A 14598-nucleotide genomic window follows, 5' to 3' on the forward strand; every position below is an offset into this window, starting at 1 on the left:
CTGCGTTGCCTCCCTGAGGCATTATATGGCACATTTTTTAAAAAGTCCTTAAAGCTTGTCTGATGGGACTGTCCCATTTGCACAATTGGACACAATGATAAGTGCGCAAAATTAAATTTAAATAAAAATAATTACTCTTTTTACTTTTATTTGCAATGTTTCTTTTTATACATTTTAAATGCATTTAGGTGTCATGGTGGTGTATAAAATTTTAAATAATCCTATGTAGGCCTAATATCCTGAGCTGGACCAATATATTTTTCTTAAAGTTTAATAACTCCTTCAACTGAAATTATAACATTGTGAAAAAATGTAACATTTTTTTAGGGACAGTGACTACTCTGAAATGGCACCGGATAGTAGGAATGACCCCTGTAGTAGCCTTTAACTGATTGAACAAATGTAATCTAGCAATCATTCATTCCATTAATGCGCCAAAAGAGTTATTAAACACATTTGCTGCTAAGGGGCGTTGTGAAAATTAGATTAATAGGCTAATTAAACCCTCAGTCAAGTCATCTGTAATGTTAACAGCACATAAACAGCAAAGTAACTTAATTCACAACACATACCATAGACGAATGAGGAATCATATGGATAGAAATGTCTCCTCCTGGTGGCAAAGTTTTAAACCGCTTTTTGACGTCTTTCGCTGGATGACCACGTCAAATTTGTGCGACGCTATATGTAACAGCGGGCGCACGTTGAAGCAGCACCGGCGAAGACTTTTAAAATGACGGTATTTCACGACGAGGTCGAAATAGAAGATTTTGAGTACGATGAAGAAACAGAAACTTATTATTTCCCTTGTCCATGTGGCGACAGATTCGCGATAACGAAGGCAAGTTTGTTCTGCTGAGTGAGCATAGACAGTCATAACTTGATCCATAACTGTATCACTAAGTAGGCTAACCACTTACTTATGTGTGTATGAATTTATATATTGTTTTTCTAAAGACTTGCATGTTAATTGGTTGTCATTGTTTGTGAATGAAATCTGAAGGACTACAATAAAAACACTAATAATATATTACAAATTAAAGAGCATCAGAATGACAGTTTGAAACAACAGTCAAAACTAATGCATAATAATAATAATAATAATAATAATAATAATAATAATACAAGTTGTTTTATTAAGAGAAAACTTTTTTGTTTTTCAGGAGGATCTTGAGAATGGTGAAGAAGTGGCCACCTGTCCAAGCTGTTCACTAATAGTAAAAGTAATTTATGATAAGGTAAGTTCAACAGGACAGTATGCTTTTATACGTGTGTATTGTCTTGGCTTGGATATGGATAATAAATAGTTTTTTATTATTGAATATTATTGATTATTGGTATAAATGTTTTAAAATTTGTATTTACACATACCGTTTAATGTGGCATATCATCTTTGAATTCCAAGCAGACACAGACCCACTGTTGTACTAGAAGTGTACTTGTTTTAATGTGGTTATTATGTATGTGTTTTTGATTGTGTATGATTATAAACAAAGCCTTACACTACCTGACAAGTGTCTTGTTTCAGTTGTAAGAGCAACAATGATACTTTACGTCTAGTAGTTCGTTTGGGAAAAGAGACAAAAAGTAGATTTTTCTAATGAATCATCTGTTGCGCTGCATTCCATTTAACACAAATAAGAATACCTGTTGGAACCCGCATGGACCTAAGATTGTCCTAGACATCAGTCAAGTTTGGTGCAGGAAAATTCATGGTTTGGGGTCACATCCCATTTAGGGTACGAGAGATCTGCAGTGTGGATGGCAACATCAACAGCTTGAAAATATCAAATATTTGTGCTGCCCATTACATTACAAACCACAGGACTTCAGCCTCCACCTCAAAGTTCCTGAAAGCAAAGAAGGTCAAGATGCTCCAAGGATTGGCCTGCCCGGTCATCAGACATAAACATTATTGAGCACGATGAATCCAAAGAATCTTGATGAACAGGAAATTCCGCAAGAATGCTTTCCTTGCCATTCCAGATCACTATTAATAAGTTATTTGAGTCATTGCAGAGATGTATGGATGCAGACCTCCAAGCTCATGGGAGTCATTCACAATATTAATTCTTTTTCCACTGCACCATGAATTTATATTCTGCACTTTACATTATTTTTGTGACAAGACTTTTGTCTAAGCAAAGTCAGAACTTACTGTCCTAATTAAATAATTAAAATTCAAGGCATCTTCACTTTTTATTTTGGTAAAATAAGCTTAATCTAGAGGCCTTTGCCTTTCATATTAGCCACTTTCGATACCAAATTACTTAATTAATACTAAGTTATTATTTGTTGTTCCTAAAACTTAGATGGGTGACAAGATTTTTGTCAGATAGTGTACAAAGCAAGTGAAGACTTTAGGATTTTAACTAGATATTTTAGAAATGACCATCCAAATCAGCTGTTTTCAATATTTAGTTATAAAGGTCTTTAAATTTTTAAAGATATATGTAGAAAGGCCTTAATTTCACCTTGATTTTGTATATATAGAGTTTTATATATAGAGTATGACTTGTAAGTCCTTAAGAAATCTAAACCTATAGTGTTTACAGTGGGATGAAATGTCACTCACATAAGATCTGCCAATAGCAGACAACATCAATACAGATAATTCCTGATGGAAGACGTGTCACAATATGTAAAAATACTATTGCAACTTGCATCTAATGCTGACTTTAAAATTACTTTTTTGCAGTATTCTGTTCTTATAGTATTCTGAGGTGTAAATGTATTTAACTACTCATTACTCTCTGATCATATTAAACTTCAACCGATTCAAAGTTAAAATTATGAGAAGTAATTCGAAATTATGTTACGTTATTTAAAAGTGTAACATTTGCAAAATGTGTTTTGTTGTTGTAGGAGCAGTTCATGTGTGGAGAAGTAATTGAAGCACCTAAAACATCAGAAAACAAACTGGAGTTGGCTCAGAGCTGAGACGCTGATGTGACTCCTTCAACTGATAATGGACTGTCATTTCACACTCACTACATATGCAGATGTTTTCTGAAGAAACCGACTGGATCTCATGAACTTGATACATTTAATGCCAGAATTTTGCACATGAATTACAATTCTTTTGAAGATATTTATTTTTTTAGAAACTTTTAAATATATGCTGTGTTCTTGCTGCAAAAAAAAATGCACAAGAATTAATCTGGAGTTTGAACATATGTATGTTTATTATAAAGACTTTTTTGTTGCCTTTTCTAAAATGTCGCTTGCTGCTCCTTGTCAGTCAGTAGATACTGTTGTTGTTGTTTTTTTTTCACAATTTTATTCCTCTTTTACCAGATCTGTCTTCTCTAGCATTTTAAAACTGAAAATGACTTGGAACTGTGGATCTTTCCACACTTTCGGCATTTAACATCATGAGGCACAATGAACAAAATACAAGTTTACCACATGATTTAAAAGAGGCCCTTGATCATGATTTCACTTTTTAAACTTGATTTAGTTTGTGATGTTGCTGTTTGGGGTTAAACAACACATGCAAAATTGCTCTTCAACTTCAAGTTGTACTTGCTAACCTTCCACCGTCTCAATCCCTCAGATGTACATCGATTACATCACACAAGTCCTCTACTGGTGGAATATCTGAATGTTTAAAAAGGTATATGCATCAATAAGGAACGTTTTATTTATATACTTGCATTAGGATTCTCTTCGGTTTTCTATACACATTTACATACAGTTGCAATCAGAATTATTAAACCCCCTTTTTTTCTTTTTAAAATATTTCCCAAATGATGTTTAACAGAGCAGGGACATTTGTACAGTATGTCTGATAATATTTTTTCTTCTGGAGAAAGTCTTATTTGCTTTATTTTGGCAAAAAAAAATTTTTTTTTATAATTTTAAGGTCAAAATTATTTGCCCCTTTAAGATATTTTTTTCGATAGTCTACAGAACAAACCATGGTTATACAAAAACTTGCCTAATTACCCTAACCTGCCTAGTTAATCTTATTAACCTAAATGTCACTAAGCTGTATAGAAGTGTCTTGAAAAATATCTAGTAAAAATATGGCATGGCAAAGGTAAAATAAATCAGTTATTAGTTATGAGTTATTAAAATTATTGTTTAGAAATGTGTTAAAAAAATCTCTGTTAAACAGAAATTGGGGATAAAAATAAACAGCGGGGCTAATAATTCAGGGGAGTTGATGATTCTGATTGCAACAGTATTTGGTAGTCTTATTAAAGCATCTTTACACAGAAACTAAACCTGAAGTGGCATACATGTTCTAAAATTTGTATGCACACAATCCGTTTATTCTTGCCATTCATTTGCTAACTTCCCACCTTCTCATTCTCTGTACATCATTGATTACATCATATGAGTTCACTGCTGGGAGAATATCTGAATGTTAGGGCATCTTTAAATAAAATGCCCAAAACCCTTGAGCATTTGGGGACTACACTGTTGTGATGTCAGAATCACATTGCATTCTTGGAAATATAGTTGTTGGAGTGGACATATGAAGCCAGCTTGCTCCCTCAGTCAAAATTGAGGGAATGTTTATGAAACCTTCCTCATTTACTTGACAAAGTAGAATGCAAGTGTAGTGGAACGCAGACTCAAGCTAATGTGCAATGTGAAAACCTATAATTATTTATAATTATAAGTTGTGAGAGTTCACATTGTGAATGAAATGCTGTGTCTCACCACAAGATGGCATCCAAAGCAGAATCCTGTCAGTGTAGGTTTCTAAATAAATGAAATAGTTTGTTTAATGTTTGTAAACATGACAGTGACTATGTTTACATGGACATCAGTAATCAAATTATTTGCCTTAATCTAATTAAGACAATAATATAATTGTGTTTACATTAGTTGCTTTTTGAATGTTCCTTTCATGATCCTGTTTTACATGTTATAGTACATAATTCGTTTAACGTCATTGCATCACTGCGCTATCCACATTTTCTCTGGAGTTTCATGTACTATCGGGTGTTTCTTTTCTAATTTGTCGACTTTAACTGCGGTTTGGCACTTTCACTTTCATTCGGTAACATGCATGCATACATTCATGCATGTAACTATGAACTGCTGGAAGAGTGGGAGTTCATAACGCATGCTGAATGGGAGAAAAAAAAACTGCACTACACGATGCAGGTGTCTGTGGTCTTCACTGACTCGATAGGTGCAAAGAGCGTGTGTGGACTATCCTGTCGCAAAATGCGGCGAAAAGTCCTACATGACGGTAATAGTTTGATTAAGGTGTTTACATGTCTGTACTGCACTTCAATAATGCAACTAAAACAGGCATACTCCACATGTCTTAATTCGATTACTCTTTAGTTCGATTATGACCTTAATCTGATTAAATTGATCAAAAATCGCTGTTTACATGGTAGACTTTTAATTAGAGTATTGTTTTAATTGCATTAAAATCGAATTATTGGTGTCCATGTAAACGTACTTAGTGTCACAAAGGTGGCGTGGCTATGAGCCATGGGAATGGAGCGATGCTGGTGGCATGAGTCTTAACGAGCATCACCTGTTCACACACCGGTCTCGACAAGGGCTGAACTATAAATCAACATAAAAAAGCATTTGCGATTTAGCAAAAGCTGCGATTGTCTTGTACATCATCTGAGTAAAGTACAGCAATGTTATCAGCAGTATATCTTCGACGAAGGTAAGAGAGTGCTCTCTATCATGAGTTGTACAGAACAACCAGATATGCCCCAAAGAAATTCAGGAAATACCAGTCTATGAGAAATACGTACAACTTAGGATAAACAGAAGATTAAACTGCATTCGTTTGATTCAATGGGATTAATAAACACATGAGCAAAACAACATATTTACATTTAGCAGATGCTTTTGTCTAAAGCAACTTTCAGTTGAGAAGGCATTCAGTGATTCAACAAGAATAGCAAATACATACAAGAAGTGCTAATTATTAAAAGTAACTTGTTTGTGCTCAGAGAATTTAGTGCTAGAGTAAGAGTTATTTTTAAGGTTTATATATGGTTTATCTAAATTCCAGATAATAAAGTACGTAATAATGATGCAATGACTTTGTCACTGTTGATTAGAATGCTATTGTGTTACATGCAAGAAGATACAATTGCACAGAAGGACATAATTTAAACATTCGACTGAAGCTATGAAGTGAAATTTGTGTAAAAACATCATTATATGTGTTGTTTGCTTGTGCTTTCAGGTTTAGCATCAGCAACATTTACTACAAAGGGCCATAGTTCAGAGAGACGCATGCTAATAGGACTTTGAATTTGCCAGTAACCTGGGTTAAGCGCTTCCAGTCAACTGTATGAAAATGCAAAAATTGGCGCATTTAAGGTCAGTTTTCTTTAAAAATCAGCAATCTCCACTGGCTGAGTGATATCTGATATAAAGTGGGTGTGTACAAGAAGCACTGCATTAAATTACATTTCCCCCACTATGTCTTTATAATATGAGCATTTATTATACCCCATTATATTCAATGGAGCTTCTGCGCTTGCCTGCCGATTCTGACGGTCGCGTGCGAGTAAACAGCTTTTTGTCTTGTTTTACGCTTGAACAACTAAATGAATACCAACGTTTATTTAACTGATTGTATTTTAATTACATTACAACATTACATGCTGTAAAAGGAACTGTATAAAATGGAAAAAAAATCACAATAACAGGTCACCGGAAGTTTATCAGTATGGGAAAAACACTAGCTCGGCATATACCCTATTACAGCATAATTATTTGCAATTTGACTATTGCATATGATATTTTGTGTAGCTTGGCAGAGAACTATGGCTTTGTGTTGTACGCTGCTCCAGCTGAACACAGGTGCTGGAGATTTAAAATCCACTTTATAGATAAATGAGTATGACAATAGCATGCAAATTATCGGTTAGTTCTAGTCTCATGGAGGAGTGGAGGCAAAAAAGAAAGAGTAACAACAGCGGAAGATGAGAGGACCAGGCCAGGGCAGTTTATGTTTGGTTTAAGTTTTGTTGAGGCGAGAGCCAGCTGTAAGGGGTTAGGGACTATTTGAGCTTCTTCTTGGGTTTGTGACATCACCAACCCTAAAATTTACTTATACTCCACCCCTTGTTGTTACCTTTCCTGAAACGTGCATTAAACCTTTTAACCTCCTAGGGCTTGAGTATCCACATATGTGGACAGCACATTTTAGCTCTTAAATGGCTATTTAAAATACTTTGAATGTTTTATATTTTGTTACAAACATACAGTGTCATCCTGCAACTGTTTTGCAGCATATGAAATGTCCCAAACACTATTTTGTAACTGTCCAAAATGGGAAAAAAATTTGTTTTTACTCTCTGATAGTCAAAGCAAGTTAAAAAAAAATATATATGTTTAATATGCATAAAAAAAATCAGGCAAAAGTGTTTTATGTAAATTCGGACCACAAGTCCACATTTATGGACATAATTTTTCTCTAAAAGTACATCATATCAAAAGATGATACTTAAATTTTAATTCTAATTAGGTTCTAATAAGCCCAAATAGCAAAGAGAAATAAATGCATGTAAAAAAAACACCTTGGGTCTTAGGAGGTTAAGGAAACGAAAACCAGAACACACAGGGCAGCTTACCAATCAGAGCAAATTGCATACGTATGAGGGAAGGGCCTCATTGAACCAGAAAGTCAACACTGTTTTTAGAAGAATTGCAACAGTGGTGTAGAATAAATGAATACAGTATTAGCACATTACAGTCAATAAACAGAACCAAGTTGACTGACCACCTGTTAAAGACTTGCCACTATAACGTTAAGATAAAAAAGTACAATTGCTGGGCAGCGTGATGGCGCAGTGGGTAGCGCTGTTGTCTCACAGCAAGAAGGTTGCTTGGTTCGAGCCTCCGTCTGGATCAGTTGACATTTCTGTGTAGAGTTCTCCCCGTGCTTGCGTGGGTTTCCTCCGGGTGCTCCGGTTTCTAAAGACATATGGTTTAGGTGAATTAGGTAAGCAACATTTTCAGTAGTGTATGTGTGTGAATGAGAGTCCCAGCTAGCAAAATTCATGTGGCTCAAATCTGGCCCAAACAAACATAGACATCTGGCCCACATACCGCATGGAATGATGGCACTTGGGCGGTCTGCTCCTTTTTGCCAGATCTGGGCCACAAATAAGCCATAGCAATATCATATATCAGCCAGAATTCAACCAAATGAACCAGAACTGACCCTATTCTGGGCCACAGTTTGTTTTTATTCTGGCCCAGATCTGGCCCATACCAGACACTTACATCTGGACCACATACTGAATGGAATGATGGCTCTAGGGGGTCTGCTCCTGTTTGTCAGATCTGGGCCACAAATAAGCCAAAGCACTACCACATATCAGCCAGAATTCAACCAAATGAACCAGAACTGACACTATTCTGGGCCACAGTTTGTTTTTATTCTGGCCCAGATCCGGCCCACACCAGACACTTACATCTGGACCACATACTGAATGGAATGATGACTCTAGGGTGGTCCATTCCTGTTTGACAGATCTGGGCCCCCAATAAGCCAAAGCACTACCACACATCAGCCAGAATTGAACCATATGAACCAGAACTGACCCTATTCTGGGCCACAGTTTGTTTTTACTCTGGCCCAGATCTGGCCTACACTTACATCCGGACTGCATACTGAATGGAATGATGGCTCTAGGGTGGTCCGATCAGTTCATTTTCCAGTTAAGAGAGTGAATTGAAAATTTCACAACAATTTTTAATCTGTAAAATCAATTCAATTATAGTTAAGACACACTTACACCTCAAGAATCAGACCTTGTACCTCAACAATGGTAACAATTAAAATATTTCATGCTGCAAGCCTGCAATGCATGCTGGGTCTGGCGGAGTACAAAAATCCCAGCATGCATTGCAGTAACTATCCATTATGTAGCTTATTGATGCTACAGTTTTTATTATTTGATTTTGATTCTGCTGTTTATGTTGACGTTGTTGATTTTGTCACTTTTAGTATACTTTTGTGATGTTTGTGAGTTTTGTTCATTTTGTTAATTGTCACCGTTATTGAGGTTCATACGCTGATTATTGATGTCTCTGTGAGCAGAAGTTAAACCATGGAATTTTTATGCTTACAAACATTCATAATTCTGTGACACATGCAAGCATGTTATTACCTTTAGGAATGGGCCAGACTCTGGCGGTATGAAAACCTTGGATAAAAATATCACTGTTTCACGGTATTGTGATTACTGCTGTAATATATATTCTTTTTAAATGTCTGGGTACATAATATATTTAATTTTTTGAATAATTTATGATATTTTGGAGCTGTAAACATGTCAGGCTAAATAATTCAAATGAATCATTGACTTCTGCTGTCTTCATTTGTTTAAAAAAACACAGATTTCTTTACAATTTAAAACGGCATCTTTTGATATTTTTTCTGCTGGAGATACTGTTGTCCTAAAAAAAACAAAAAAAATGTAAATAACATTTTTTACACATACCTTAGAAACGGTATTACAGAAAATTTTCCAAACCACGGTATACCTTGAAAATGGTTATCGTCACATGCCTAATTACATTACTTTTAATAATGAATTAAACATTTGTAAACATCAGTGAACTTTCATCACAGGTTATGTATGCCTCACTTAAAACAAAATCAGCATGACCTGACATTTTATTGTTTTTTATTACATGGCTTGTTAGCTGTAATGATTAAACTTTTTAAACAAAGTTCTAAAAAGTTACAGCAGCCAAAAAGAAATATATATTCAGGGCTAAGAGCCCAACTAAAGCAAACACTTTTCTCCATGAAGGTGACTATAAATGTAAAGTTTTTTCTCAAAAAGAACTTTTGTGGATATTAGACTAAATGAAACAGGCTAGTAATAAGTGTAGCTGATGATACTGTATGTGGAGTGCTTTAACTATCTGCTGTTTTTTTTGTGTGATTTAATAATTTGTTGTACTTCAGTTGATTTCATTACAAAGCTTTGACAAGTCAGTTGTAGTCTATTTTTCTCTATAAAGCTTCTCCAGAGCTTACTGTGCCAAATATTTGCCAAAAATGGCCCACATTTGTTTTAGGATAATTGGGCTACATTTGCCATATTGTCTCTGGGCCACTTTAGGCTCAAATCCACATTAGCCAGAGCTAACTGTGTCGAATATTAACCAAAAGTGCCCACATATGTTTTAAGATAACTGGGCCACATTTTCCATATCTTCTCCGGGCCACTATAGGCTAACACCTTCATTAGCCAGAGTTTACTGTGCCAAATATTTGCCAAAAGTAAGATAACGGGGCCACATTTGCACCTACACATGTGAGCCACTTTAGTTTTAGACCCAGATTAGCCTTAAATGACTATGCCACATTTTTGCAAACTGTGGCCCACATTTGTCCTCCATCATTTAGGCCAAATTTATCATTTTCCACATGGGCCACATTAGGCTCACATTCAGATTACATTTTGCCATAAGTGCAAAAACTTTGCCATAAATGGCCCATATATGAATTGGAATGTTTGGCCCCCTTTTACCATTGTACAGGCTACACTTCAGGCTGACATTTATTTTGTCTGGGTCGAAGGAAGACCACCAGTGCCGCATAACTGCCTAAAATGGCCCACATTCGTATGCTATCTGGGGTGTATGTGTGTTTCCTAATGATGTGTTGCAGCTGGAAGGGCATCCACTGTGTAAAACATATGCTGGATAAATTGCCGATTCATTCTGGTGACCCCTGATTAATAAAGTGACTAAGCCGAAAAGAAAATGAATGATTAAATGAATGTACAATTGCTGTATGACCTCTGAAATAAATTCTACATGAGCCATAACTTTACAACACCAGAGGGCGCCATTTGTTCAATAACAAAAAAGTGTCCACAGAGACTGTCTTACTGTAGGAGAAATACACCAGATACAGAATTTGCATGTATTTGTTTGTAATCAAATTGAATGACTGTAGTTGTGCTTGAAAACACGAGCAAGAGCATGATCTGAACCTAGCAGAGCAGTGCTTCTAATTCAGGGGGCCTCAATACTCACATTATTTATTTATTTACTACAAAATTATATGAATAAATATTCAAATGAACTAACTAATGCCTTTTTAACAATTATAAATTTTAACAAAAATCCAAAGCCTGAATATAAGAGGAAATTTAGAGTAGACCAGGAAAATTTAAATACCCCAAATTGCTTCATCATACGTTTATATATATGTATGTATGCGTGTGTGTGTGTGTGTGTATGTATATATATATATATATATATATATATATATATATATATATATATATATATATATATATATATATATATATATACACACACACACTGTGATGAACGTGTATATATATATATATATATATATATATATATATATATATATATATATATATATATATATATATATAGTGCATCCAAGAAGTATTCATAGCGCTTCACAACAACTCGGTGAATGTCCTCGAGTGGCCCAGCCAGAGCCCAAATCTAAATCCTATTGAACATCTCTGGAGAGATCTGAAAATGGCTGTACACCGTCGCTTCCCGTTCAACCTGATAGATCTTGAGAGGTACTGCAAAGAGGAATAGACAAACATTCCCAAGGACAGGTGTGCCAAGCTTGTGGCATCATATTCAAAAAGACTTGAGGCTGTAATTGCTGCCAAGGGTGCATCAACAAAGTATCGAGCAAAGGCTGTCAATACTTTGTACATGTGATTTTTCAGGTTTTTAAAATTTGTAATAAATTTGCAACAATTTAAAAAATAAATAAATTTCACATTGTCATTATGGGGTATTGTGTGTAGAATTTTGAGGAAATAAATTAATTTAATCCATTTTGGAATAAGGCTGTAACATAAAATATGAATACTTTCCGGATACCTTGTACTTGTACAGTATAAATATATTAAAATTAGAAAAATTGTATACATGATAAGTAAGAAGTTAATGGTTACATAACTCCACACAGAAATGCCTACTGGCCCAGCTGGGACTCGAACCAGCGACTTTCTTGCTGTGAGGTGACAGTGCTAACCACTGAGCTACTGTGCCACCCCTTAAATACAGAAATACAGAAATACGGAAACCCACGCCAACACAGGGAGAACATGCAAACTCCACACAGAAATGCCAACTGACCCAGCCGAGGCTTGAACTAGCGACCTTCTTGCTGTGAGGTGCTACCCACTGTGCCACCGTGCAGCTACAGAAATGATATAAATAATAAAAAAATATACTTATATGTATCATTATTTTCATAGCTGAAATACTGCTTCAGAAACAAGTCTGTCCTGGATCAGTGTCTTGAAATAATCCTTTTACTGTTTCCGCCCGGTATATTCACAAATCATAATTTGGCTTTCATTGAATTCCTGTCATCTCAATCTTGTTATTTGGCTTGTCAGCAGCAGCCAGCTTTGGTGTGTGTATGTGTGTGTGTTTTCTGTCCTTCAGATGATATTGAAAGGCTCATCCCTCTGATGGCTGTGGCTTCCCTCATGAGGCAACAGCGGTAAAACTGCATTCGGTCAATAGCATTTTAACTGACCCTGTCTCTGAGGCCATCACTGATAGGATATGGGCTGTTGTCCATAAACACACAAACACACATGCTCCACAGTACAGAGAATCAGAATGGCAAGAGTTCAAGTCAAGAATGAGCAGTGTTCACAGATGCTAGCCATAAAACTTGAATAATTGAAATTACATTATTTTTCATTCATTCATTTTCTTTTCAGCTTATCACACAGCGGAATGAACCGCCAACTTATCCAGCATATGTTTTACATAGCTGCGCAGCAGATGCCCTTTCAGTCGGAACCCATCACTTGGAAACACCCATACACTCTTGCTTTCACACACATACATTACAGCCAATTTCGTTTATTCAATTCACCTATATCACATGTCTTTGGACTGTGGGGGAAACGGAAGCACCCGGAGGAAACCCACCCCAAACATGGGGAAACCAGCGACCTTCTTGCTGTGAGGCGACATCGCTACCCACTGCGCCACCATGTCACCTTAGTTAATCATAATCATAACAATTTATACCAGCATTTTCAGTGACATCAATTGCTATGTTTAACTATAAACACAGTACCTCAATAACTGTTGGTTTAATTGTTTACTGCTGAGCAATGAACACATTTCTTTTATATGCAGCACAATAATGCTGACTTGTAGTAATTGGAGAAATGTTAAATGTAGAAATGTAACAAAATATAATGGTTTACAACATGGTCTCATTTGTTACCATTTGTCAGTGTATCAATAACGCTACGGTTACTAAAGTAATCCCTTGTTCCCCGAGGGGGGGAACAGTAATGCTATGTGGAAACTTCCACTATGGGGATTTCATCAGAATCCAATTATCTGAAAGAGTATAAAAATGGGCCAATGAAATGCCAATGAGTTGGCAGCGTCAGCTTGCACAGCTGGCGTCTATTACAATTAAACTTGTTATAAAGATGCAGCTCATGCCTCGCTAGACATCTTTTTCTAGCTGAAAGAGCCTTTTACGGCTGCCAGCTAAGGGACAATCATTGTGGCGAAGGAACATAGCATTTTCGGGGTTACTTTTGTAACCGTAGCGTTCTCCATCGGGAGGGGAACTTCAATGCTATGTGGAAACTTCCTCTATCAGGAAATCTATGGAAAACGCCACAACGAAAGAACATTACCACATGTCTGGTGAGGGGCGCGCCACGCTGCAGCGTGAACGCACCTGCAACACCAGAGGCACAGCCTTCCAACGTGTCCCCTGGCCCTTACTTACCTGTTCCTGGTTTCGATTTTTAGGGGAGTTGTAAAAAACACCTAGTTAATTCTAGGAATTTTTAATATGACAGTACGTTGGAAAAGCATGCAATCCCGATTGGGAGGATGCTGCAGAGGCCTCCTGCTGCCCGAATGGGGAGACTTGATGGCAAAAAAGCATATGGACCAGCCCTGAGAAGGGGGAGTCTCATATGAGAAGATAGCGGGGAGGGAAGACATGAGCCCGCCTAAGAGGGGGGACTACATCATGGCTGAATGAGCATATGGGATCACCAGTGGTGATCGCGCATAGCAGGCACCTATTCCCAGGATGCGGGCTGACCAGCGGGCATGCCAACAATGTAACGGGCCAAGCACCTGACTCCTCCGCTGAGTCAGATGTTGGGGGCCTCGGAGGAACTCTGCAGGGTTCGCCAAGTGGGGAACTCAACGGACAAAGCGAGAAAGCGCACGTATCTCTGTGATAGGGAGAAAGGCACTGCAAGCGTTTTAAGCCTATCCGAATTTTGTCATTCACTGGGATTCCCAGCACATGTGAGGAAATTGGTTCCACTCAAAGATTAAAAAAATCTCCCAAATGTATTAGGTGTCGCCCAGCCTGCAGCTCTACAATGTATGTTAGAGAGGCACCGCGTGCTCCGAAATGCATATTACACAAGCCCCAGGGCCAGCTGTGTAGCCAGTGCACTAGAACACACCCATAACAGCTGGACAGCCGGGGGTGGAGTCTCCATTTTCCCAGGCGAACTGCCGCGAGAGCGCATCGGCTGCACAGTTCAGCTCAGCGGGGAAGAATGGGATGCAGTTATTTCAAAAAGTGGATACCCCCCATGCGGTTGATATATGCCATCA

General features: G+C 37.1%; 1 protein-coding gene across 1 annotated transcript; it reads left to right on the forward strand.

Moving 5' to 3' along the window:
• The first annotated feature begins 682 nt into the window (after positions 1–682).
• dph3 (diphthamide biosynthesis 3) lies at positions 683–3419 on the forward strand. The gene is made up of 3 exons (XM_056459004.1): positions 683–841; positions 1164–1238; positions 2866–3419. Exons 1-3 carry the CDS (start codon positions 734–736, stop codon positions 2938–2940), a joined length of 258 nt encoding a protein of 85 aa, XP_056314979.1. The 5' UTR covers positions 683–733; the 3' UTR covers positions 2941–3419.
• The last annotated feature ends 11179 nt before the right edge of the window (positions 3420–14598 follow it).

Source organism: Danio aesculapii, chromosome 6 (genome assembly GCF_903798145.1).
Source record: "Danio aesculapii chromosome 6, fDanAes4.1, whole genome shotgun sequence".
Taxonomy (NCBI): Eukaryota; Metazoa; Chordata; class Actinopteri; order Cypriniformes; family Danionidae; genus Danio; species Danio aesculapii.